Source organism: Pelodiscus sinensis, chromosome 14 (assembly GCF_052426305.1).
Source record: "Pelodiscus sinensis isolate ZL-2025 chromosome 14, ASM5242630v1, whole genome shotgun sequence".
In the NCBI taxonomy this organism is placed as follows: domain Eukaryota; kingdom Metazoa; phylum Chordata; order Testudines; family Trionychidae; genus Pelodiscus; species Pelodiscus sinensis.
In genome coordinates, this window is record NC_143065.1 from 11,486,727 (window position 1) to 11,512,903 (window position 26,177).

Sequence of the window (26,177 nt, forward strand, 5' to 3'; positions counted from 1 at the left end):
GAGCTCAGGCCGCTGGAGTCCGCGGGAGGCCGGCTATATTTGTACATCCCTCCCCCGTCCCTTCCCTCAGGTTGTAGACAGAGCCAAGAGCTGCTGCACATCAGCGGCTGCACACAGACAGGGTCATTGTAAGAGACATCCTAGACAAGGCTGCGCTGGGGAAAGGAAGACGTATGGCCCAAAGGAACGGGGAGCACGTGGTCTGCAGAGCAAGAGGGAGAGCGTTTGTGGTGGGGGGGTGAGGCAGGAATCTGCAGGAGTTAAAAGGAAGGAAATAATATTGGTCCCACGAAGGGGACCAGCGGGCAGACCAGGCGGCAGTCCCAGAGCCCCTGACGGCAGGGTGAAAGACTACGGGGGATTGGGCAGAAATACATTTACACCAGCCTGCGATGGGACTCGCACCCTTTCCACGGATCCCCCCCGAAACCCGTTTCAGTGCCACGACTCGCCCGTGGCTGAAGCAGCAAGAGGCAGCAGCTGAGAGGGAATCCTTAAGACAGGCAGCCCTAAACGCCCTGCCTTTTGTCATCACATCCCTCCCGGGGGCCCTAACGGCCTCTACACAAATGCCCCGTTAGTACGATCAACTCTCTAAGCTCTAAATCTTGCCATTACCCCTAAGCTCTCCAGGCAGGGTCAGCATCCGAAATAGGGTTACACCTAGACATTAAATACTAAAAGCTCTTTAGAAAGAACTCTGTCTGCTTAATATACAATGCCACCACCTACCCCTTTGTTACAAAGATCCCCCATCCAGGGCACGGCAGTGGAACCCTCTAGCTCAACTTGTGCTCTGTCAGTAGCACGGCCTGTCGATAAGCCGTGTGTCCCTTAGCACACGCGCCCAGCCCGCTACGCACGCCCAGGCTCTCTGGAGGGGAAGTCGGATGAGAAAGCTGGTGCCAAGGAGATCGGTCAATATCCAGCGCCGTGGGTGCGGTCCCGATCCCGCGGGGGTCCGTACGTCCCTGAGGATCACTGCAGAGTACAGGCTGAGACAGAGGAAACAAAGGTGGGGGACAGAAGAGAAGATGATTTACTTACTTGTGAACTAGAGCAGGCACTAGGGTGTCACACACCATGAAACGCAAAAATAATAAATTCCACGGGTGAGAGAGTATTTGTTTGCTACTGGACTCCCTGGCAATTAATCACGTTTATTACGGTTCTGCCTAGAGACCAAGCGAGATCAGGACCTCATGGTGCTAGTTTAGACAGTGACTGCTCTACGTGTGCTGTCTTGTCACAGGCCAGCTCCACAACCAAATACATAGGGAAGGACTGGAACGTCACTTCATCCACAAATTCAATATACATGCTAATGGACTCAATCGAGATATGGGCTGGCTAGGACACTACCTACTTCATAACCACTGAAGGTGCTAACAGCTCGGTGAGTGGTATCCTTCCTGTCTTAGCATCTATCTATGTACTTTGATCTGCTTAGGTTTAAGTACCGATTCTCCAGATACTTAATGATGCCTTGTCTCTCACACACCCTTCCTTCTTTTCCCTTTTTCTCCCCCCTCTCCTATTTATTTCAAGTTTTCATATCCCCTACTCATAACTCCGACCATCTGAAGAAGTGGGCTGTGCCCACAAAAGCTCATGACACCATCTACATGTTTTGTTAGTTTATAAAGTGCTATCAGACCATTTGTTGTTGGTTTTTTTGCTGGATTTTTAGTGCAGCATCAGAAAACACTGGCCAACAAGGATGGTTTAAAACCAAGGTGCCATGCAACTTGGGGCTTTGCTGCATTTGTTTCCAGCTTTGCTCATCAAGGAAAGAGCTGTCTTGCAAACACGGCTGTTGCCTTAAAAACAACCCGGGGCCCAGCTCCCTCAGGAAAGACGCTGCTCCGAGCCACTCAGACCTCGCCGCGCTCCGTGCCAGGGCGAGGAACGGAGCAGAAACTGGCAGAGCTCGGGGGGGTGGGGGGAGGCGAGTGGACAGAGTGATACACCCCACCCTTTTCTGATCTCTAGGGCTTGCAGCCCGGAAGACAGTGGTGGGGAAGGGCAACCCCTCCCTGCCACCAGGTTTAGCAACATCCCAATTAAAGCAAACCCAAGCGCAAGACACTCTGGTGCTGAGTCTGCTGCAGCCAGAGGGCTCGGAAGACAGGGAGCAACAGAAAGAAAAGTTCTATTTTCCCTCCCACTCTGACTCCCTGAAAGATCACTGACTAAGGGCCTTTGGGATGAACCAGGGATGTAAAATCCCCAGTAAGCAGTTAACCAGTTCACCAAGTGGGATCCGGGCTGGGGACCGCTCCAGCCCAGCTAGAACAGCCCCCAGCCTGCAGGGCTCCTGCCCCCAGCTGGGGCTGGCGGCCAGCTCCCAGCTTCCATCGGAGCAGCCCCTGGCCCAATCCAGGCCCAGAGCAGGCAACGAGCTGCTCCAGCCCTCCCCCCCGGTTACCTGTAAGCATTAGGGATGTCAACATGTAGCTGACTACACAATTAACCAATAAGCTTCTGTATCAGGAGGTGGGAGCCTTTTAAGCCATGTGTATTGGTTCCCGTGGAGCTGCCTGCTCCCCACGCTGCTGCCTCTATCAGAGGCAGGCGGAAGCCAGCGCTCCTGGGGAGCCAGCTTTTAAGCCAGCACCCCGCAAGCACTGGCTCCCCCTCCCCCGTGTAAATGTGTCACTGCTAAAATTTCAAGGGGCGACATGTTTACACAAATGCCAGATAGTTAACATCCCTAGTAAGCATCACCCGGTTAGGCAGATGCTTACCAATTAACCTTTAGAATGAACTAATTGCGGTGTTTCTTCATCCAGCATTGAACCAATGGCCAGGAGGAACGACTGTCCTGCCAGAGCACTAGGAGCTCAAAGGTTACTGCTTGGGCAATGCAATTCGCCACTTTCCTTTACGACAGCTCACTTCCAGCCTGGGCCCCACCTAGCTCAATGCAGAGCCCGAAAGACCTGATCCGATGCCTAGAGGCGAGAATGAGCGTCTGGCTTCAGCACGTGTTGGATCAGACCCCAGATCTCCCTTCTGCTGTTGAAGAGCACGCCCAAGGTCACGGCCCGGCCAACTCCTTTCCAGGCACTGTGGGGATTGTGAGCCAAGGAAGCTGCAGTCCCCGAGCACACAGATCTCTGTGGAGACAGCTGCTCCTATTTACTCTCCCTTCCCCACCTGTTGAAGCCACAGCGGAGACTCATTGGCTTGGACGGCCACCGGATCAGGCCCTTATGAACTTGAAATGGGGCGGGATGTAAGTGCAAGGGGGCTGGGTTTGGATTGCCAGGCCCCTCAATGCGAGCAGTCCCTGGAAACTCCGGAAGATCCACCCACACAAGCCACTGCGCCGTTCCTTTATTTAAAGGGATATCGACTTTAAAAACCATCACTTCGGTCAGCCACTGGTTTACGTGCAGTTGTAAGAAATGTTACGTTACAAGTGACCTCTCCATTGTAACAAGGCTTGCTGGAATTCAACTGTATTTGTTTGATCATTTTGACAGATGTTGATTTTAAAGGATCTTTAAAAGAGTTTTATCTATACAAAATGTTCTCACTAGCATAAAATTATGGGTTTTCAGCTTTGTTTTTACTTTTATCAGTTTAAATTGTCAGACCTGTGGGAAAGTGCAGGGCAGACAATTACTGAAAGACAACAGATGTGGATTCAAAAAGTTAAAGCTTTATAACTGTGAAAATACAAACTGTCAACATGACATTCAAATATGCAAAGTAAACACCCTGGAATCCCATTAATAATTTCTCAAGCTGCATGCTGTGTTACTTTGCCCATCTGTAAATTTTAATTGTTGTCAATGAGAGAGAGAGAGAGATAAAAATTGACATTTTAACATTTATCAATACAAATCTAACCCTTCCAAGGCTACTTATAACGAGAGATTAAAGAGAAATATCATTCTCTATTTTTTCTCTGCTTTGTGCTTTTGTCAGGACATTCTGAAGTCACTTTCACTTTTTACCCTGTTTGGTCAGACTGTTTATGTCACTCCCTCCCTTTTTGGGAGTCTCATGCGGTAGGGTGTGGGGTGTGAGAAACTGGGAGGTGTGATTATTAACCAATCATAACATGTGGCAGTGGGGGCTACAGCAGGACTTGACAAGATTTCAAGCTGACAGTGCTGCTGTTTCCTTTCAGTGACCTTAAACATTCACTTCCCACAGAACACCAGCCCTGAACTCTGTTTAACTTCGAGAACAGGTACATTGCATGCAGGGCAAGCTCCCAACACCCTGTTCCAAAGGGATCACCTGTAGGAGTGACAGGATCATGGGGGTGTCTGACCACTGGATTCGAAGGCTACCTACGAAGCAGCATGAGTCAGTCGTGAAGGCAGGCTCCTGTCATACGGAGACCGTTCTCAAGAATAGCTTACGTCAGGACATGTAAGCAGTTACCCGTCAGGCGGAAACCGCGTTTGGTCAGTTCCCAACTGGGCCGACAATCAAGTGATCTTAAGCATTCGAGATCCAGGGGACGGGGAAAGACTCCACCCTCGCCCCCAGTTCTCTGTTTCCACTTTGCAACGCCCAGATCCACCCGTACGGGTGTGAGTGGACAGTAGAAGATACTCCTCTAATACAGCGACACTTTCCCAGCGACACCCTCCGGAGATTGCTAATCAGATGCACCTGGGGGCGGGGGGAGGGAGAAGAGAGCTCTTGTGCACAGAAAGGTGGACGGTCACTGGGGGTCAGCGGGCCCGACCCACAGGACTAGCCCCACAGCTGCTGCTGGAACAGCCCAGCTGATGGCACCGTGCCTGCTGCAGACTGGCATGCCGCAATCCCCCGGCTTCCCCACTCGCCTAGGCTGCGCTCAAGAGCTTACCGCGGGAAGGATGTAGGATTAAAACAATCATCATCATAAAAAGCCCCCTCCGGGCCTCCAGGAAGGATTTTTGTGTCAAATGCGATGGGCTGAGCCCTTCATTTCCTACCCATCGGAACCTTCTCAATTACAAACCAAATCCCCGTTCCCCATCTGCTCCCGTGCGGCTGCACAGGGCCTGCAGCCGAAAACCTACTCTGCTCGCAAGTTCCATTAGCCCCTGACCTCCTTCCTCTGTCAGCATGTCAGGGAAGAGTGCGGAGGAGAAAGAGACAGAAGTGCAGGGAAAGAGGGAAGGGCACTTTCCTCCATTCAATGTTAAATGCCCACAACCCAGCCCCCGTTCCACATGCTGAGCAGCAGCCTGGGCACGCAGGGGTCAAGAGGTGAGGGCCCCAGAAAGACTGCAGTCCCTTTGGAAGCCCAGCCTCCTATTTGGAGGCGCCAATAACATGGGGGCAGACACATGGGAGCCACAGACACCATTATTTGAGCATCTCCTGAGTCACGACAGGTTGAACCTCTCTAATCCGGCAACATCCATGGTCCGGCGTGATGTTACTTAGCCGGATGTCCACTGATCACAGAGGCTACGTCTAGACTGCCATGATTTTCCACAAATGCTTTTAATGGAAACGTTTTCCGTTAAAAGCATTTGCGGAAAAGAGCGTCTAGATTGGCACGGACGCTTTTCCACAAAAGCACTTTTTGCAGAAAAGCGCCCGTGCCAATCTAGACGCGCTTTTGCGCAAAAAAGCCCCGATTGCCATTTTCGCCATCGGGGCTTTTTTGCGCAAAACAAATCTGAGCTGTCTACACTGGCCCTTTTGCGCAAAAGCTTTGGGCAAAAGGACTTTTAGTATTTCCACATAGTATTTCCACAAAAAGCACTGATTTCTTACATGAGATCGTCAGTGCTCTTGCGGAAATTCAAGCGGCCAGTCTAGACACAGCCAGAGTGTGGCCAAGTTTCCTGCAGTCCCATGAAGTTTGTTTACAGCCACCAGTCCTGGCGCTCAGTGGTCTGTGCTGTGATTTAGCTCTAATTGACGCCTAACTGTCTTCTAAGAGCCCAGTAAGCAGTGGAAGTGTTGGTCATGCTGCTAGACAATATCCACCTCCCCTGGTTCAGCACTAGAGAGGTTCAATCAATCTGTAGTGGGTTTGGGTGCTGGACCCAATACACATCGAAAGGGATGAGATTTTCAGAGGAGATGTACTTAGCATCCCTTTAAAGGCGTCTCAACTCTGGTGCCCCTCTGAGAAAACTCGAGTCCATCTAAAAATCATGGTCTTCACTTGTGTCTTCAGATCCAGTAGCAGACAAGTAAGAGAGCTGCACTGAGAGTCAGTGGCCCGGCTGGATGGGCAAGGGGCCGTTTCCCTCACAGAATACCCGGCAAGGACAACAGATGGTCTGTCATTTAGGCAGGGCTTTCCTTGGCCAAGGAACCTAAAGCACTTACATAAGAACGGCTGTACAGGGTCAGACCAAAGGTCGATCTAGCCCAGTGGCCACTGCCAGATGCCCCAGAAGGGGTGGACCGAAGACAATGATCAAGCGATTTGTCTCCTGCCGTCCCTCTCCAGCCTCTGACAAACAGAGGCCAGAGACACCATTTCTAGACCATATCCATGTGCAATTTACCATTAAATGCAGCCACCTCTGGGGTGGGGAGCAGCAACCAACTCGCACTAACACATTGCCCAGTAACAGGGAGGGGACAGTTTGGCGAGACAGGAGGCCAAGAATTTGTCTGGTGTCATTAAAACACAAAGACCCAGACCTGGCTGGCAGGCACAAACAGGGCCTGGAAAATGGACACACACACACAGAGACTCACGTGGAGTCAAAGCACACTAGGGCGTACGCTTTCTTCTTCCTCCTACCAGGGTCAGGCTGGAAGAATAAGCTCCCTGCTGGTCACTGAACAAAGATACTACTCACAGTAGATTGATCAGCAGCTTCGATCAGCAGCTTACCAGTTCACAACAGGGACACGTGCACCACCATTAGGTTTCAGAGTCAACGGCCCACAGAAAAGAATGGGAGCAATTCTCACCGCTAAGAGCTATTGCTTCAGACTGCCCAAAGACTTCGGCACACATTACCACCCCTGATTACATGCAGCTCACAGGGCGAAGGCTTACGGGGCTGGGGAACCTTTTTTGGGTCCGGGACTGCTGAAAAATTAGTCGGGAGCCACGCACAAGCCAAAAAAACCCCAAAACCCTTGAGTGAGAAGGAGACAGACACTCCCCACATTCCCCCTCACACATCAGCGCCTGCGAGGGCCCAGGCTAGTGAATTGTGTGTGCTCTAGCCGCACAGTGGATGGCTGGGGGGCGGGGAGGGGGAGAGAGGCCCCGACCACATCCAGGCGGCTCTTCCTGGCCATGGGGATGGTGCAAGGGGGAGGGGATGATGGGGGCGAGGAGCTGGCCAGGCCGCAGGTGGATCAGACCCAGGCCAAGGACAGGATAAGCCCACACAGGATGGGGCCCAGGGCAGGGTGTCCGGGGGGAGGGGGGGAGCGGATGCAGGGCCCAACAGAGGCACATGGGGACGCTGTCAGCAAGGAGCCGGCCATTGATGGCCTGAGCGCAGATGGGCTGGCCCAGGGACGGAGCAGGGAGGGGGCCCAGGACAAGGCTGGATGGCAGGACGTGGGGCCAGGGACCCACTGAAGAGGCCGGTAGAAGTGACCGGGAGCAGGTCAGGGGCCATCTCAGTGAGAGCCGCAGGGGGCGGGCGGAGGAGGGAGAGAGGCAGGAGGGGCTGTCGGAGGGCGGTGGTGGGGGGGGGGGGGGAGTTCACAGGCAGGAGAGGGAGGGAGGGGAAGACGGCAGCAGCGGGAGGGAGCCCAGCCCCGGTCCCACGGAGGTGGGAGCTGGCAGGACACCGGGCAATGGGGTGAGCAGAGGGGCTTAGCCAGGGAGGAGGATGGGCTCCAGGTGGAGGCAGAGCAGAGGGAAGGGGCAGGACGGGAGCCCCTCGGGAGGGGCTAGCAGGGCAGACAGAGCCGTGAGAACTCGGCGGAGAAGGGAGGGGGCTGGCGTGGAGCCACGGAGGGACTGGAAGTGCTGCCCAGCGGGAGGGGCGGAGGGCAGGGGCCCGGCATGGGGCAGGCGCCATCACACTCACAGCTCCGGACAGACTCCGACAGCATGTCCTTGCCCATGGACTGCGCATCCCGCATCTGGAACACAGAGGGGGGTTCTCGTCACACACGGGGGCCGGGCGCTGTCTAATCCCAGACACCCCAACTCCCCCCCGCCACCTCCCAGCACCTGGAAAGAGCCCTAATGCCCACGCCCAGCAAGCCACACCCCAAATCCCACCCAGGCCATTCTTACACCCCGGCCCTCACCCCACACGCTGAATCCACCCACCCCCGGTCCCGCTGTACCTTGATCTGCTCTTTCAGATACTCCGCCCGGCCCATAAGAGTCTGGATCTGCGGGCGAAACACACACGGTCAGTCACCCGGTTCCCCACGGCGCCACCCGAGTCACAGCCACGCCCGAGCCGGCGGCTAACGGCCATCTCAGGAGGTGGGGGACGACCGGCAGCCTAGCGGCCGGGAGCCAGGCTTGGTTCCCTGGGAGAACGCAACATGTTTAACCTCAGGAGAGTCGCCCGGCAGGGACTGGAGGTGGGGAAGGAGCTGGGATCTGCAGGAGGCCGATCTGGACCAACCCAGCTCGATTAGTTCAAGGGAGATAGCGCTGTCTAGTGGTTAGGGCACTAGCCTGGCACATGGGGCAACCCAGCATGCCCCGCAGCCCTTGCAGCTGCCCAGGTTTGTGGGCTTTGGATCATAGGAAGAAGCCAGGGAAGGGGAGGAGGCTGCTCCTTCTCTCTCCAACTCCAAGAGGCAGAAGGGGGGCTATGGGGCTGTTCTAGAACCGAGAGGCAGGAAGCGCTTCCTTCCATCTCCCGCCCGGGTTCACACCAGATCTTCCCCGATGCAGGGATCTAGCGCAGTGGTCCCCAACGCGGTGCCCGCCAGGCCATTTCTGTGCACCCGCCTAGTGATTGGGGCCAGCCTCGCCCCCGGGCACACGGCACAGGGGCGGCCCCACCCCCGGGCACACAATGCATGGGTTGTGCCGGCCCCGGGCGCGCAGCATATAGGCGTCCCCACCCCTGGGCGCCCGGCAGCCCCAAAAGATTGGGGACCACTGATCTAGCTGCTGTCTCAGGTGAGCTCCCACCACGAGCCCCTCCCCTGGCTTCCACCCCGCCTCCTGGCTCCACCCCACCAGCTGATCTAGCCGGTGGCCAAGGAGCTCAGAGCAGGATTGCTCCTGACAGGCTCGCATTCCTCAGAAGGCCGCCCGCAGCAATGAACCGGCTGCCACACCCCTGAGGGGGGCGCGATCTCGCCCCAGGCTCACAGTGTCCAGCCAGGGGTCATCCCACCAACCCTCGCCGGAAGGATGGAGGCGAATGCTAAAAACAAGGGTGCCGGTAACTGACCCCCCCCATTCGGCTGCCCCTTGGGACGTACCTCGGCGTGAAGCAGCTCCCGCCTCCGGCCCACGGGCTCTGCTGGAGAGAGGACAGGCAGCGTGAGCCTCCAGCACTGCGCAGAAGAGCCGTGTGCCCGGGCTGCGTGGCTGAGCGAGGTCCCAGCACGGCCAGCGAGAACCCCGCCACGGGCTGTAACTCACCAGCTAACATAAGCAGCAGCTCGCCCAGGCTCTGCTGGTAGAGATCAAGCGTGTCCGAGTCATCCTTGCCCTCCTCCTCCTGCAACGGAGACGCCAGGAGGTTACAGACAAGCGCACAGGCCCAGCCCTGCAGTACATCAGTGGCTGAGGACACGCAGGCAAGAAAGCGCAGACAGCGACTGTCCCGAGCACATATGTAGCCCCTACCAGCCGTAGATCCCAAGCACTGTACAGAGGGAAGGTTGTATCATTTCACAGATGGGGAAACTGAGGCAGGCAGTGGTGGCATAACTTGACTGAGGTCACCCAGCAGGTCAGGAATTGAATCAAAGTCTCTGGAGCCAAGGAGAGAGAGATGCTCAAATGGACAGAGTTGGCAGCACAGGCCACTTGCTTCTGCGAGTGTGTGTAAAGGCGGATGCCTGTAATATTTCATGGCTACTACAGTCCGTTTGTGTGGCTGTTCTAGGATTTCCAAGGGTTAGTTCAGGCGTTCATTGGCCCTGCAAGCAGGAATGTGTCTGACAGCCCTCCATGCCTGGACACTTAAAGGGACAATGCAGATTTAAGTCCCTTTGAAGTTTGCTTCTGCCCATGCGGAGCTTAACAGCCCCTGGACTGGTAGAGCGGAGGGGGAAATCCAGACGAGAAAACGGAAACAAAGACCTTTGGAGTGGAAAAAGCTGAACCCCTGGAGCACAGGGGGAGACAGACACAGGGCTACGGGGAAGCCGACTGAACCCAGTCTGGGAAGCGGAGGTGTCTGGAGAAGCTAAGCCTACCTAAGCCAGCACAGATAAGCACGCAAGTGCTTTGGAGGGTAGGGTCATAATTCAAAATGACCTGGACAAACGGGAGAAATGGTCTGAGGTCAATAGGATGAAGCTTAATAAGGACAAATGCAAAGTGCTCCACTTAGGAAGGAACAATCCATTTTGCAGATACAGAATGGGAAGTGATGGTCTAGGAAGAAGTCCTGCTGAAAGGGATCTAGGGGTCAGAGTGGACCATAAGCTAAATACGAGACAGCAGTGGGATGCTGTTGCAAAAAAAGGAAGCAGATCTGATTCTGGGATGCATTCATAGAACCCTAAGGCTAGAAGAGAACTCGAGTCATCGAGTCCAGCCCCTTGCCCAAAACAGGACCAACCCCAACTCAATCATTCCAGCCAGGGCTTTGTCAAGCCAGGACTTAAAGGAGTGTGGTGAACCGGACCCGAGAAGTCATTCTTCCACTCTACTCTGTGCTGATTAGGCCTCAATTGGAGGATTGTGTCCAGTTCTGGGCACCACATTTTAAGAAAGATGTGGAGAAATTGGAGAAGGTCCAGAGAAGAGCAACAAAAGTGAGGAAAGGTCGAGAGAACATGAGCTCTGAGGGAAGGCTGAAGGAATTGGGCTTGTTTAATTTAGAAAAGAAAAGACTGAGGGGGGACATGAGAGCGGTTTTCAGGAGTCTAAAAGGGTGTTATGAGGAGGGAGAAATATTGTTCTCCTTGGCCTCTGATGATAGGACAAGAAGCAATGGGCTTAAACTGCAGAAAGGGAGGTGTAGGTTGGACATTAGGAAAAACTTTCTACCAGTCACGGTGGTTACACGCTGGAATAAATTGCCTCGGGGGGTTGTGGTATCTCCATCACTGGGGATACTGAAGAGCAGGTTGGACAGACACCTGCCAGGGATGGTCTAGATGGTGCTTGGTCCTGCCATGAGGGCAGGGGCTGGACTTGATGACCTCTCAAGGTCCCTTCCAGTTCTAGTGTTCAGTGACTGCATGGGAACGAGCTGTTGTTCAGTCTCCATAGCAGAGCAAAGGGCAGCGAGAGAAAGGGCAATACTTGGTTTTGAGGCTCTGGTTTTCCCACCAGCCACAGCTCCCAAAGGGACGCTCTGCAGGTGGCCAACCCCACTAGGGTCTGCGGGGCCCCGGGGGTCTGCGGCTGAGATCTGGTCCAAGTGGAGACTCCTGGGATTCCACCCAGCTGAGAGGCCTGATACCAAAGGGGGGGTGCACTTGGCCAGAACAAGGGATTAAAGGTGAAGCTAGCCCTGAACCCTGACACCATGTAACAAAGTGGCCAGGTACATATGGAGTTAGGAGCGGCCTGAGGTGGGCTGCAGCAGCTGGCGTCCCAGGAGGAACACGTGATCCGCACTCCCGCCTGCATGTCCGTCAATGGGGTGATGTCATCATCGGGCGCCCTGGGCGCCACATGATGTCATCACAGGGCACCGTTGAATTCAGCGCCCTAGGCGACGGCCGAGTCGGCCTATAGCCACGGGCCGCCCCTGTATGGAGTCCTGACCAGAAGTCTCCGCAGGGATCAGACCTGGGTCCTTCAGCGCCAAGCTGCATTGATGAAAAGAAAGCATCTATAGCTGCAGGGGCTTGGGCCGCCAGCAGGGGGTGTAACGATACGGCTTTTCTGTAGCCATGTTGGAAGGCCTGTACCAAAGCCGCCTTCTGCAGCCTGACTGAAGAGCAGCAGCCATTCGCTAGAAGACCTGGAGTCACATGCTCACATTCCATCTAAACTGTATTAAAAAAAAGGGTCACACCAAGCTGTGAGGAGGGGACTTTGTCCTGATCGCTCCCCCAGTCACCAGACGAAGAAACAGCTCTCAGGATGGGCAAAGAAAACTTAAGTCATCCCATTCTGTCTGGCAAGAAACTGCTTCTCAATGGAGAATGTTGTGGAATCCGCATTCTATGATCATTGTCATTACACTTTCCCATCGTTTGACTGTGTGATCTCTGTCTGGTTTGTAAGCTGTCTAATTAATTTTGCTAGGTGTAAATCAATTAAGATGGTGGGGTCTGATTGGTTAGGTAATTTTGTTATGATTGGTTAGTAAAATTATACTAAAATAATTGGTTAAGGTCTAGCTAAACAGGACTCAGGTTTCATTATATAAACTGGGGTCCAAGGAGGAAACCAAGAAGATTGGAAGTAACAGAAGCAGAAGGAAAGAAAAGCTGGAAGAAGACCAGAAACACCAAGGCTACGTCTACACTGGCAGCTTCTTGCACAAGAACTGTTTTGCACACGGGTTCTTGTGCAAAAGGTCTTCCACAAGAGTGCGTTCACACTGCCATGTGCTTTTGCACAAAAGTGTCCATGGCAGTGTGAACGCTCTCTTGCGCAAGAAAACTCTAATGGCCATTTTAGCCATAGGGGTTTCTTGCACAAGAAAAATCAATGTTGCCTGTCTACACTGCCTTCTTGTGGAAGAGCTCTTGCTCAAGAGGGCTTATTCCTCATGGGGAGAGGAATAACTCTTCCGGAAGAAGCCCTGTTTTCTGACGCTGTACTGTAAATTTACTTGTGCAAGAACACGTGTGCAGTATAGACACCCGGCAAGTTTTTGCGCAAGAATAGTCCTTCTTGCGCAAAAAGCCTTCAGTGTAGACGTAGCCCAAGAGAAGGGGGAAAGACCTAGAAAAGAAGAACTCATCTGCGAGAGACAGCCTAAGACCAGAGAGACTAATATTGCCTGGCCAACAGGGGAGGTCTGCCTGCACCCGGATTGGTGAGCATGACACTGTGTGCTTAGCAGGTGTATTCTGCTTGTTTGGGAATTGTCAGTGAAGCGAGGAGAAGGGTATTACTGTGTGAGGCTCTTTCAGCGGCTAAAGATCCTGCAAAATCCACAGGAAGATGCGTCCTGAGCCCTAGGAATTGGGTACGGGTGGGTGTGTAAGTTAACAGGGTTGCACCTTGAGCCCTAGGAACTGGGTAAAGGTGTGTGTCCCTACAGCGTGGAGGGGATAGAGAAATGTGTGCAGGTAACAGGGGAGCCATTGCTTCCCCCCACCGGTTCTAGTGCATTGCCACTACATCTTGGATTGAATGGGAGCCTTGGGTAGAACGGGGCAGGCGGGTCTCCGCTCTTGCGCCAGTCCCGACAATGATGGACACAAATCAGACTGTGCAGCAAGGTTACGTTCAGACAGGGTCAGATTAGACATGTAAGCGACTAGTCGAGTGACTGCTCAACTACTTGCTTCTCCTGCCCTCGCTGCTGCTGTATCAGAGGCAGCAAGGTGGGGGGGGGGGAGCAGGCTGCAGTGCGGGAGTGGGGGAGGGGGGGCAGAGCTACAGAGGTCCCGGGGGCGGTCCCGCAGCAGCTCTGCGCTTGAAATACAGTACGAGCCTGGCTTCTGCATGCCCGTTTCTGCCCCTCTCCCAAACGTAGCTGGGTTGCTAGTTCGCCGAGGGCTCTTGGAAGTCAACACAGAACCGCTGCTGCACCAAGTCCCCCCACCCACCATTTAACCAGCCAGCAATTGTGGCCCAGGGACCAACTGGTGCCTTCTACAGCGTCACTTGCTCTAGGTTTGCTACGAAAGAACAACTGGCAGCAAGACAATGGGCTGAAAGAGATCTGCAGGCGAGGCGGATCAGTTTTCCCAAGGCAGGGAATATACGGGAGGGCAGTTCCCTTAAGGCTGGACATTGGTGCAAATTCGACAAGAGGAAGTGATGTAGTGGGTGATGTCACAAGGAGGGACTATTTCCTATTGGCTGGAGGCCTGGGCATTAGAACTCCTGGGTTCTTTTCCTGACTCTGCCACTGACTCGCTAGGTTACTCTGGGCAAGTTCTTTCACCAACCTCTGCCTTAGTTTCTCCATCTGTAAAATGGGGAGAATGACATAGCCACTGCATACATTATTACTCAATAACCCGTCTATGCCCGCCCCCCGATTCCTCCCAGGCAGTGACCTTCTCAATTTTTAACTTGGCCCCTGTTAATATAACATAGCGGGCTTCACTCCATCTCTAGCCTTCTCCACCGTCAATGTGCCCGGGGGCTCGGAGGGATAGCCATTTCCCGGCACTGTGCTGCTTTCCAGGACAAACCACCCCCTCCCCTTATCCCAGCCAACGTAGGCTAGTGAGTGGGCCATATGAGTGGCCTCCACCTCAGTGGGCTGCAAGCTGGTCTCCCGGGATAGAGGAGCTTTGCCAACGGCGCTCGCGTACTTGGCGCTGGCAGCGGGAGCCGACTGAACCGCAGAAGAGCCCAGCTCGGACAGCCATTGCTGTGTGCAATCACCACGCCCTTCCCTTCCCCTGCCCTCATGCGACGTGTGTGTCACGGCAGCTGTACAGATAGGAAAAAACCGCCTTGGATGGAAACCAGCGGAGTCCGGCAACCCTGAGCGTGGGCACCGGCAAACAAACATCTCGTGGGCCACGCACAGAACCCCCCAACCGCCTTGTCCCCTAGGACTCACCTTTGCGATGGCTGCCGAGGCCACCTCCAGCGCGGCATACAGGCGGGGTTTGTCCCTGGCCATCTCTGCAAGGAGATTTCCCAAGAAGGGGTGAGGCCAAATACCCCACCACCAGGGAGGGAAACTCGGATTCACTCCTGCAAAGCCAGGGGAGACGGAGCAGCCAATCCGCTAGGAGCATCGCTGCAAGCCCCGCCCTCCCATGTGGAGTCAGCATTCTCTCCCCCTTTCAAGCCCCTGGTCACATGGTACAGCCTAGATGCGGTGTCGTTCCCCCCCCCGGGGCAAGTGGTCTTGGGCCCATCCCTGGGGTGGCTCGGCCCATGCAGGGCGTTACCTCGGAGGATGTTCCGGGTGGGGCTGCCCTGTTGCAGGAGGGTCTTGTTGTTGGACGTCACCAGGGCCTTGAGCTCCTCCGCTCGCGAGATGTACTGACCCACCTGAGGAAAGCAGGGGAAGGCCTGGAGCCGCAAGCCCTGAGGTGCCTGGCACGTTACCCCCTGTCCGGCTGGCCCCAAGGACACAGCACTGGTCGCTGGCTCTCACAGGAGGGGGTGTGGAGGAGAACGGAGGCAGCAGGAGACCAGATCGCCAGATACACCCACAGATAATGCTGGGCCCACTGTTCCATTGGCCAGCCCTCCTTTAATTCCCAGCTACTCCCTCCCCTTCATACCCATCCAACCTACCTCCCCTGCCAGCCTCACCCAGCCCATCCAACCAGCTAAGGAAATCGCTCCACCCTCCTCCTCACTCGGAGCATCTCACAGCCTGTCGTGTATTTATCCTCACCCCCCGCAAGAAGTAGGGCAGTGCTATTACCCCCACTGTGCAGCTGGGGAAACTGAGGCAAAGAGCCTGGCCCAAGGTCACATGGAGTCTGGCTGAGCAGGGACTTGAGCGCTGGTCTCCCAAGTCTCCAGGTAGCTCCCTAACCACTGGCCCAACCTTGCTCTCACACTGACCTTTGACCTGATCGCTTCCTTCCTCCGCGCGTCAGTTTCATCTGCAGGAGATGACGTGATCAGCGTTCACCCTGACAGTGCCAGCCCCCGGCCCAGAGCGTCTCCCCTAAGTCTACTGACCCTCAGCACGTGGCATCCCCCCTTCCAGGACACCTGGGGGGCAGGGAGCCGCGCCCGTGCCCTGGCCTTTTTTGGCCCGCATGGAGCTCCTTTACTTAAGGTGAGTCTCCAGACCTGGCGGGGTTGAGGTGGGAGGATCCACACTCTAAATACTCCCATTTGCCCTCCAAACCAGAGTGTTAAAGCAACCCCAAATCCCCACACCATTCCCAGATCCCAGGCTCAAAAGGGACTCGGGGAGGGGATCTTTACAATGAAGCCAGTTGCCCCTGTCTCCAGTGCCTGCTGGGGGCAGCGTCCTGATGGGGCCCAGCCACGGGGGAACAAGAGGCAGATGGGGGAGTAACAGGGTTAGTCACTCACAGTGTAGGGCAGGGACAAAATACTCCAGGGCTTTGCAGTAGAGCGAGAGGGCCGCCGCGGGGTCTGCCTGCTGATCCTTCTTTACAGCTTCCACGACCAGGGCGGTCTGGCACAGAGAAGGCGGCAGGGGAAGGGGTGAGGGTCTGTGCAGCCTCACAGAGATCAGGCTTGGGTCTGCGACCCCACCGTGGTGCCAGGGGGAGCAACCTCCCAGACTCACCGCTTTGCTCAGGCTCTCGGAGCTGGGCATGTGCTCCATGTCCACGAAGGGGTGGGCGAAGAACTCCTCGAAGGAGATGCGCTGCTGCGGGTCCCTCTCCAGGAGGCGCTGCAAGAGATCCCGGCACTCCTGGGAAAGCCGGGGCCGGCTGGGCAGCTGGGGAGCAGAGAGAGGCAACAGGCAGCTGCCCACGGTGCCTTGGAATGGCTGAGGCCTGGCCAGCTTGAAGGAGCGAGGGTCACCCCTGCAGACACCTCTGCCCTTGCATGGGAGGGGGGTCCAGTGAGGCTCCCTAGATCTCCCAGCCAGTCCTCCCCTGCCCACCCACCGATGGCCTCTCACGCCTGGATGTGTCGCCCCAAGGCTGCTGGATCAGGGCCCGACGACCTCGCAGTGGTGCTGGAGGCAGACACCGGGCCCCAGAGCCCAGGCCTGCAGCGGGGGCCCTGGAGCCAGCAACAGAGCAGGACACAGCTGCTCCTTCCCTGCAATGCCAGGGCTCCGCAGGCATCAGCCCCCGCCAGCTCGGGGCCAAGCACAGGGGCTCCACTCTCTGCCGGGCTGCACCCTCTCTTGGGGCTTTTAGTTATCTAGACACAATGCTGCTGAACCTCACATCTGCCTGGGTCCAGGTGAGTCCACATCTGCCAGGGAGGAGGGGGGGCATTCCGGCCCTGTGCCACCCCCTGCTTTGGGCATGGACTCTCCTCGAGCTGGGCAGCCCCCTCCCGGCCTCGCTCACCCACCGGCCCGCTGACCGCAGGCCTGCCAGTGGATGGCAGAGGCACAAGATGGGGCAGGCGGGCGAGCAGCAGAAAGGCTGGGCGGATGATCCCTGCCCCTCTCTAGCTGTCCCGAAGAGCCCCTCTAGGGCAGCGCTGCCTGGTGCCATTGGACGGCCCCAGGGGGCACAGCTGGACTCCGCCCAGCACCGAGGCGAGGCCGGTCGAGGCGGCCGGGGAAACGCACTGTGATTCCTCCAGATGATGGGCAGCACAGGAAGGGGAGACAAGATCATCTCCATGCGGGTTCCTGTGGCCACAGCCATGTGACTTGCCTGCGAGAGTCATTTCCCTCCCCTGGGGCACTCTGCTTCGCCTGGAACAGATCTGCTGCGTTATAAGCCCTCGGGCTGCCCTCCGGCAAAGCCAGGCACGTCTCTGCCTGCCACAGGTGGAGGACAGGCACTGGTCTGGTTTTTAAATGGGGGATTGCTTTGAGGAGCAATAGGCAGTAGGGATGTTAATGGTTAACTAGTTAAGCAGTTACTGTTCACCAGCAGGGGCAGGAGCAGCCTCCTGCCCACTGAGGACAATGTACATTTTCAGGGGTTAACTAATCAAATGGGATTTTACGTCCCTGCTAGGCAGAGCCATCCTGAGGTGTGTAGGGCTGATTACAGGGACTCAGGCCTGCAGCCTGCTCCAACTCCAAGACCCAGCTGAACGCTGCCCGGTCCGACAGACCACATGCGGCGAGATCGCGCTCAGACTCGGACAGCAGCTTTGCCAACTCCCGTAGCTGGTGTTTCTGTAAAGCCCCAGTTCCTGGAGCTAAACTTTCATTTTATTAAAAAAACAAACCCAAAAAGCCCTAGCCCTTCGGTGGGGGAGGAAAAAAAGCTTGAAAGTGTCAAGTCATCCAAACCAGGAAAGAAACCAACAGAACGTAGCATGTGTTAGGGTTACCAATCTCTTGATTTTCAAGCTCCTCTCACAATTTCTTGGGCGCAAGTGGTGTGTTCTGAATAGTGATGTAAGCGATTAGTCGAGTCACTACTCAACCAGTCGCTTCCCCCTGCTCCTTGCTGCCTCTAATACAGAGGGAGGCGGGGGGGGGGAGGAGCCGGCTTAAAAGCCAGTCCCCCACAGCACCATCTCTGCGGGGGGGGGAGAGGGGAGCAAGGGAGGCAGAGGAGCAGTGGGGGAGCCAGTGCAAGCCTGGCAGCTCTTACTACATTTAAAAGGCAGAGCCACAGCAAACCCCCTTATCAACTTATCGAACCGTCAATTAGCTTACTAACTGCTATTTAACACCCCTAGTGCTAAACCCTCCGGGCTGGCAAAACTGGAGGTCGTCAAGCCAAAAAACTGCAGGTTGTTCCAACTGCCTTTCCCTGGGTTACACCCAAGCTTATGAAGAGGATTCTGACACTCCACACTGAACTACCTTTGACCTTTTTCTCTGCTCAGCCAATACAAGATCAGCTGTTTCCACTTCTGCTTAGAGTCAATTTCACTTTTGATCCTAGTCAGTTTCACTTTCAAGCACCAGGCGGCTGACCTTGCAGGTGCCTCCTGGGAACGCTGCTGGTTTCTAAATCCCTCCTTCCCTTGGAAGGAGTTTTTCTAACCTCGCAGAAATATTTCTACGGCTCTTAGGTTTGGTAGAAAGGTTTCAGTGGGATTTTAAACACAGACTCTACATTTTGGACCAAATTTGACCAAACACTGTTTCTTTCCCGTCATTGTCCTCCTTAGATCAATTGTTTCTATGATTTTCCCACGCATCTGGGACTGGCTCATCTCCTCAGCTTCCTCCCCATCCCTGTCTATTGTTTTCCCCTTCCAGGGTCTTATATGGCTTGTTTGCTCTTCTCCCGTGTCTGCCCTTTCCTTCCCCCTGAAGCCCTCTCTCTCAGGCCCGAACTGCAGGCCGAGGTCTCTAGACCACACAGTGCTGCAGGAAGAAGCAACCTACGGAGCAAATCTACATCAGCAAGGACTGTCTGCGCCCGAGGGACACTCGCTCCTGCCACCCGGGCAGGCTCCGCAGAGAAAGCCACCAGGGTTTTGCCTGCCCTGACTAGTTTGTTCCATTCGAACGATGCCTTCAGCTGGTTCAGAGCACTTCCAGTTTGCCAGTCCTCATTCCACATGCTCAGGTACCACCCCCTCCACCCTGCCCTGAGACACCCTGGCTGGCCCAGCGGCGTTACCTCGATCACGCGGTTGCTGCGGATTTTCTCCTCCAGCTCAGCAAATGATTTGGAGAAAAATGGCGGCCTCCCGAACAGCGCCTCTGGGAGGTGGAAGAAACATGGCGGGTGAGTCCTTCCGTACAGGATGCGGGGTGCGGCGGCTGCCTCATTCAGCACAGATATGCAGCTCAGACTTGGGGGCATCTGGTGAAGGGAGATGGAGTGATCCCCTCCCCCACCCCAAGTTCTGAAGACTCCCCAAGGCTGTTTCTAATGGAAGGGCTCGTACAATGACCTTAGGTGGTCTTTGTTGTGAGGGTGGGGGGGGGGTGTAAAAATCAATAGGTTTGGAATTGCCTTTTTGCATTGGAGGTTAAGAATTCAGCCACAGCAGGCACTGCCCTTGGACTTGTTTTTTCCTTTTGTTTTGTAGTTTGGGATGATAGGGTCTGGTTGAGACCAGTATTATGTTTTGATATATATAACCTTGCTCTCTATCTGTTCTGTAGCCTAGGAAACCAGATAAGTACCGGGCTGCTCTACCTTGTTGTGTCTCTAGCTTATCCTCATGGGATCTGCATAACATCTTTAGGGTCAACTTCCTTGTAATCTCTGTGATTTGTTAGTTTGCAGTAGAAAAGTGTTGATTCAATTAGAAATTCTGTAAATAGTAATTAGGGATGGGTATAATTGTATTCATTATTTGCTTATTAATATTCAATTCATGGGAGTTAACATTACTAAATAAGGCTTTAGGAAAAGTAGTGCTAGACACGTGACTTAACGTACTAAAATAGATAAAAGATTCTGACTACTGCCAGGTTGTTGACAGTCGGACATTGTGTTGAATGTCCGAGGGAAACGTGTGTAGGTTGTCTCTTTTACCCCATCCGCTCCTGGGTCTCCTGTTTCTTCTCTAACAGTCTTATAGTTCAGCCACTGGACTGGGTCTCTATAGTTCAGCCACTGGACTGGGTCTCTATAGTTCAGCCACTGGACTGGGTCTCTATAGTTCAGCCACTGGACTGGGTCTAAAGTCCTGGTCTACACTAGGACTTTATTTCAAAATAACCTGCCTTTATTTCAAACGAATAAGTAGAGCATCCACATTACCAAGCCCCATTATTTAAAAAGAAACGGGCTGGTTATATTGAAATCTGTGCTCCTGCTTTCCTCTGGGAATAAGCTAGTTTCAAAATAGTTATTTCGGGAGTTATTTCAAATATAGTTATTTTGAAATAATTTCCTAGTGTAGACGTGCCCCAAGAGACCTGGCTTTCGTTTTTGCTTCTACCACACACTCCCTCCTTCTGGGTGACTTGGGAAAATTATTTAGACCTTGATCCTCCTACAGCCCTATATTTTGGGGGGAAGGAGGGTTGTATCCACATCTAGTCCGCGCTCTGCAAACAGGCCTGCGGCTATAAAGTGGATCTCTGCAAACCTGTAGGGCTCAACTAACTTCCACTGAAATCAACAAAACCTTCACAGATCTGGGCCTTTGTCTCCATGCAGCCCAGTTCTTCCTGAGTTGTCTGAGGCCGAAGGCTTTGAATTAAAGACAGAGCAATGGGCTCACGGCCCCACCGCTACCGTATTGCCTGGCAGCTGTGCAGGATTGCTGTGCCTGTTTAAAGGGCCCATGGCTCTGGTCCCTGTCAGGGTAGCACTGTGGCCAGGAGCCATTTAAAAGGATCCTGCTGCCTAAGCCGCTGCCTGGAAATTCAGTGGCATGGGCAGCAGGATAGAAATAGAAAGCAGCCAGATGAAGTCCATGGGCCGCATCAAAGTGGTAGGTGGGCCGGATCCAGCCCCTGGGCTGCATTTTGCCCAGCTCTGGGAGATTATCTAGACAACTTCAGATCTCCTGGGGTTTGCCCAGCACTGCATGCAAGGTGCGTAATGGCAACGCTACGAGAGCCGTGACTCCAGCAGGTGCTGCTGTGATGCACAGGCAGCTAGAAGGCAAAGGCCGACGAATCCGCCCTCTGCAAACAGACCGATCCCGTCACCCACCAGTGCACAGGCAGGGAAACCCACCATAGAGAATGACTCCTGTGGACCACAGGTCTACGCGGGCATCATACTGCCGGCTGCACACCATCTCGGGGGCCATGTAGAGCGGGGATCCTCGGAGCACGTGCTTCTCGTCCCACGGAGACATGTACTGCGCAAAGCCAAAGTCTGCGGGGAGCAGAAAGAAGGGGGGAGGGACAGGCAAGGGGACGTGAGAGGCCGCATTAGAAGCTCTCTAGGGGCGGCTGGCTCAGGGGACAGGTCAGGAGACACGGAGCCTTTCATTCCATTCCGATCCAGCCCGGACCCAGAGCGCCTCTGGCGGTTACCACCCTGGCCTGCGTGGAGCCAGTCCAGCGACACTGGAGAGTCGCCACCAGGCGCCTTATTGGCAAAGGATCCAAGGGTCAAACGGAAGCTGGAGGCAACCCCCCATAACTGGAGGTCAGCACGCGAGGGAGCTAGCACGCGGCCACCTGGACTCAGCAGAGCCCACAAAGGGGTTTTCCCTTTCCAGACAGGGAAACCGGGGCTCTGCCCCATCCCCGCTGGGGATCGGAGACCTCCCTTCCCCTTAAATCCACCCACCTCCAGGCTCCTGGGGACCATCAGCTACACGGGCACCAGATTCCAAAGCCCTTCATCAGCAGGACAACTCCCCCAGGGAGCGAGGCCTGGGACTGACACGCCCCGCAGCCCCTTGCCCGCCTCCAAACCCACCTGCCAGCTTGAGATGAGGATTCTCCAGGGAGCTGAGGAGAATGTTCTGAGGCTTCAGGTCCAGGTGGGAGATTTTTCTGTCGTGGAGGAACTTCAGGGCCCAGGCTGGTAGGACAAACAGGCCCAGGTGGAGTTGGAAGGGCCAGCACAGCACTATCCCCATGTAGAGGTGGGGGGTATGCTAGGCAGGGGGAGGCTTTTCCTTCTCAAACCGCTCATCTGGCCCCGCCCACGCTCCGCCCCCAGAACACCTGCTGTAGGCGTCCTGAGGGTGGAGTGTCACAGACCCGAGGGTGCCCGCCCTCCCTGTGCTCCAGGCCCGGGAGGCTAGGCCCTGCACCCGCTTGCCCTCCCTGTGTTGGGACGGGGGTGCGGCATGCTGCCCACTTCCCTGTAGTGTGGGAGGTGGGCAGGATAGGGGCGGAGCCTCAGAAAAAGGGGCAGGGCTTCCCACCCTCAGACCTACCTTTACCCACCACCCATATCCCCATGCCAATCTGCTGCTGCTGCCACTGCCCCACCTCCAAAACTCCACTTCCTTGAACAGCTCCACCCAAGTCCTCCTGCTTCCCCACCCTCATCCACGTGCTCCCTGCTTCCCCCCGGCATCCAGGATCCCTGGGCATGCGTCACAGGAGCAGAGGGATCGCACTAGAGTCCTGCACGAATTCCAGCACAGGGCCACTCTAGTCAGTTTCGCAAAAGCTGCTGCAACTAGCCCCGTAAGGACTCGGTTCTGCAGCCAAGGGCCAGCGGGAGGGGTGGGCCGGGGGTCCCCTCACCCAGCTGCTGCAGAAAGAGCCGCGCCACCTTCTCTGGGAGTATCTTCCGCATCCGGATGAAACGGGAAAGGTCCCCCCCAGCGCAGAACTCCATGATGAGGTAAATGTTGTCACTGTCCCACTGCAAGACACACACACAGTCCATCCCGCCGACAGGGGCTGGGTTAGCTTGTAGCCATGTGTCACAGCACAGGGACTCCTAGGTGGGGGCACCGGCCTTTGCCTGCCTGGATCCCTAGGCACTTACCATGGAAGCCAGCGGGCTTGCACCGGGCTCAAGTATGTGGCCAAGCATTGGTCAGGTGCCTCCTGCCAACTGGTTCATGGAGCCAGCCCGGGAGTTGGCTCAGGGGGCCCCTTGCTCCAACACTTCAGTCACACGTCCCCCCAGGACCCCTCCAAACCCTTAGAAAGCTGGAGACCCCCAGTAGCCTTGCAACCCCCCCCCCCTTCTTCTACAACTCCTCCCCATTGCCCTGGCACTGCGGCTCTTCACCTGGAAGTCCTTCAGCTCCACAACATGTGGGTGGCGGATGGTCTTGAGGATCTCGATCTCAGTCAGCAAGTTCTCCACCGATGCCCGGTTCAGGCTCTTCTTGTTCACACACTTGATGGCCACCACTTCCCTGGTGTTCTTCTGGAAAGGGAAGGGGAACCATGCGGGGGGGGAATCAACATCCAGAAGCTTCCCACGGGATCTCGAGATACCGAGAACACCCATCCCGATACTCAAACACCTGCCACTGACACGGTGTCTCAGCCTTAACCCCAGAGCGGGGGGCGTGTTTCACTAGACAGTAGCACCACTAACCATCTTGGGCACTAGCCCTGGGCCTCAGGAGCCTTCTCATGCACGAGGCATATGCAATGACGGGATGTTTTGAGGACTGATGGTTCAGTGGTTAGGACCCTACACGGAGACCTGGGTTCAAATCCCTGTCCCCCCCCAGGCTTCCTGCATAACGGTGAGCAGTCACTGAGGGTCTGTCTACATGGCACTGGAAACCCAGGTCTGTAGGACACCGGCTCACGGACTCCTTGTTTTCAAGCCCTTGCTAGTGCGTTCACACTGCACTGTGAACCTGGGTTTACAATTGCTAGACGGGGAGCCCCCTGCCATGCTAACACACTAGGTAGGCCCATAGGTCAGAAGGGACCATTATGATCATCTAGTCTGACCCCCTGCACAGTGCAGGCCACAGAATCTCAACCACCCCTCTTAGAATAATCCTCTCACCTATATCAAAGATATTGAAGCATTCAAATACTTTGAAGGACCCAACATGCAGAGAGTCCTTCAGCTGTGATCTGTGCCCAATGCTACAAGGAAGGCGAAAAACCTCCAGGGCCTCTGCCAATCTACCCTGGAGGAAAATTCCTTCCCGACCCCAAATATGGCGATCAGCTGAACCCTGAGCATGTGGGCAAGACTCACCAGCCAGACACCCAGAAAGTTCCCTATAGCAACTCCTATCATCCCTCCATTGACCTATTTTCAACTGATAATGAATGGTCAATTAGTTACCAAGATCATGTTATTTCATCCAACCATCCCCTTATCATAGAATCATAGAACTGGAAGAGACCCCAAAAGGTCGTCAAGTCCAGCCCCCCGCTCTAGGACCAATCCCATCTAAATCAACCCAGCCAGGGCTTTGTCAAGCCGAGACTTAAACACCTCCAGGGATGGAGACTTCACTACTTCCCTAGGTAACCCATTCCAATGCTTCACTACCCTTCTAGTAAAATAGTTTTTCCTAATATCCAATCTGGACCTCTCCCACCACAACTTGAGACCATTGCTCCTTGTTCTGCCATCTGTCACTACTGAGAACAGCCTCTCTCCATCCTCTTTGGAACCTCCCTTCAGGAAGTTGAAGGCTGCTATCAAATCCCCCCCCTCACTCTTCACTTCTGCAAACTAAATAGACCCAAGTCCCTCAGCCTCTCCTCGTAGGTCATGTGCTCCAGCCCCCTAATCATTTTGGTGGCCCTCCGCTGGACCCTCTCCAATGCGTCCACATCCTTTTTGTAGTGGGGGGCCCAGAACTGGACACAGTACTCCAGATGTGGCCTCACCAAAGCCGAATAAAGGGGAATAATGACATCTCTGGATCTGCTGGCAATGCTCCTCCTAATGCACCCTAATATGCCATTAGCCTTCTTGGCTACAAGGGCACAGTGTTGACTCACCTCCCTGACCCCTCCACTCACCCTCCCTCTGCTGGGCCCGCCCCACCCTCACACCTCATCCCGCCCAAGGCCTGGATCCCCAGAGCTTGCTGGCTCAAGTCAGACTGATGTGGGGAGGGGGTGCAAGCAGGACTTGCAGAGCCCAGGCTTAGAGTACAGTGTCAACATACCCTTAGCGAGTGTCATTGTGCCTCAGTGCCGCCCCCCCCCCCATTCACTAGGGATAATGGCATGGCCAGACCCCACGGGGGTGTGGCAATAAATACATGCAGGAGGGGTGCACAGACACTGTGGTAATGGGGCCATGTAGGATCCAACCCCGCATCAGCCAGGCCTCCTGAGACCATCCCACATGGCAGCAGAACCCAGAGGAGCCACAGCGGCCAAGGGGGCAGCGCTGCGGGTGGGGGGCAAGAGGAGGGAGGAGTCAAGCTGGGGTTGGTCCAGCCTCGGGCGGGGGGCTGGACTGGATGACTCCTGAGGTCGCTCCCAGCCTAGGCACTGCCCGGCTTAGGGATGGGACGGAGGGGGGGGGGGGGCGCTGGAGCAGGAAACCTCGCGGGGGCGGAGAGCCCCGACGCGCCGGGGGAGAACAGGGGAACGCCTTGCCGCAGGATCGTCACCCGCCAGCCTCGGCCCTTCCCCGCGAGGGGGGGCGGGGCCCGCGGGGGGGGGGGGGGTACCTTGCCGTAGGCTTTGTACACGGTGGCGTAGGTGCCGCTGCCCAGCCGCTCGGTCAGGATGAAGTCGGCCAGGCGCGGCGGCGCCCAGCCCGCCCCGGCCATCCCGGCCCGCTCCCCGACGGGCGGGGCCGGCCGCCCGCTTCCGGCTTCCCTTAAAGGGGCCGCCCGCCCGGGGCCAGAGCGGAGCCGGAGACCCCCCCCCCCGGCGGGAGCAAACCCGGAGCGAGGCCCCGCCGCGGGAGCCGAACCCACGGGCCCCGCGTACGCGCGTGGGCCCCGGCTCGGTCCCTGCTGTCAGCGGGGCGCTTTGCGCAAGGGCGCAGGGCCGGGGGGCAGGGTGAAGGCGGCTGGCCGGGGGGGCTGGACGCGAACTGGCGAAGGGGAGATCTCATGGGGGGCTCCTGCCGCCGCAGCGAATGCGGGTGTTGTCTGTGAGCGCAGC

At 55.7% G+C, this 26,177-nt stretch overlaps 1 protein-coding gene across 2 annotated transcripts; it reads right to left on the bottom strand.

Annotated features, from left to right (window-relative positions):
- Positions 1 to 839: 839 nt before the first annotated feature.
- Positions 840 to 25,892, bottom strand: ULK3 (unc-51 like kinase 3). Of its 2 annotated transcripts, none has more exons than XM_089781960.1 (16): positions 25,736 to 25,892; positions 23,356 to 23,496; positions 22,860 to 22,980; positions 22,078 to 22,182; positions 21,382 to 21,525; positions 19,360 to 19,442; positions 16,422 to 16,577; positions 16,202 to 16,307; positions 15,719 to 15,759; positions 15,091 to 15,193; positions 14,754 to 14,818; positions 9,512 to 9,590; positions 9,349 to 9,386; positions 8,245 to 8,292; positions 7,980 to 8,034; positions 840 to 995 (listed from the first exon to the last, which is right to left on the bottom strand). In XM_089781960.1, exons 1-16 carry the CDS (start codon positions 25,835 to 25,837, stop codon positions 979 to 981), a joined length of 1,404 nt encoding a protein of 467 aa, XP_089638086.1. In that variant the 5' UTR covers positions 25,838 to 25,892; the 3' UTR covers positions 840 to 978. The 2 variants fall into 2 exon arrangements, with proteins under 2 accessions (XP_089638086.1, XP_075753528.1); XM_075897413.2 differs by having other exon boundaries at positions 9,349 to 9,389.
- Positions 25,893 to 26,177: the final 285 nt, after the last annotated feature.